Genomic DNA, 989 nt, shown 5'->3' on the forward strand with positions numbered 1-989 from the left:
TATAGTAAATATACTATTTCGCTAACATTAACATACTTCTGCGTGAGTGTAGTGATGTCCTGCTGTGCCGTTGCCTTTTGTGTCTCCAATTGACTCACAAGTTTAGTGAGTGCGTTGATCTTCTCCCGATTTTCGGCCAAACTGCCCTCCAACTGTTCACTGACAGCCCCCGCTTCAGCACGTTTGGTACTCTGGAATGCAGCAAATTCGGCTATGGTACTCACCAATTCCGATTCAAGACCCTATTATTTTGGATGGATTGTATACATTATTTTGTTATTTTGGCATAACTGTGTTCACCAAATCCGACTCAAAGCCCTATTATTTTGGATGGGTTGTATACATTATATTGATATTTTGGCATAACTGTGTTCACCAAGTCAGACGCAAGACACCCTATTGTTTTGGAGTGATTGTATTCCTTATAGTGCTATTTCAGCATCAATGTGTTTCATATCTCCATGGCAGCACGTGCATGCCAACAGATGTATGCGTATGTATATGTGTCTTTCCCTTTAAACGTTAGATATGTCTTTCCTTTTATACGTTAGATGTGTTTTTCCCTTTAAACGTTAGATGTGTCTTTCCCTTTAAACGTTAGAGCTGTGTATATACACAGTATCCCACTCCGTCAGCATTCACTCACAGTCACTTCTTGGGCTAAACGCTCTCATCAAATATCCCATTCACTCACCTTGCAAAGCTTCTCGGCGCCTGTTTACCCTAAACCCTAAACTACAAAAACCCTAGACCATAATTCCAAACCCTGAACCATCAATAGCGTCACTCACTAACCTTTCGCAGTTCCTCTGCAATAATCATTTCTCGTTGGGCCTCACCCAATTGCGTTCGGAGACTCTCAATGGTCACATTGAGCTCAGCCTCAGCGACCTTGGCCCTGTGGTGGAAGGGTAAGGAAAGTTAGCGACTGTCGGGTTCAATGCATAATCTTCAATAGGCATATGCATACGCATACGCATACGCAGAAT

General features: G+C 42.5%; 1 protein-coding gene across 1 annotated transcript; it reads right to left on the reverse strand.

The window, feature by feature from the left end:
• Positions 1-36: 36 nt before the first annotated feature.
• SARC_17211 (hypothetical protein) lies at positions 37-898 on the reverse strand (the record flags this gene model as incomplete). The annotated part of the gene is made up of 2 exons (XM_014288692.1): positions 37-242; positions 796-898. Coding segments are annotated over 2 exons (309 nt in total), but the record flags the coding sequence as incomplete, so codon positions are not given.
• Positions 899-989: the final 91 nt, after the last annotated feature.

Source organism: Sphaeroforma arctica (genome assembly GCF_001186125.1).
Source record: "Sphaeroforma arctica JP610 unplaced genomic scaffold supercont1.10064, whole genome shotgun sequence".
In the NCBI taxonomy this organism is placed as follows: Eukaryota; class Ichthyosporea; order Ichthyophonida; genus Sphaeroforma; species Sphaeroforma arctica.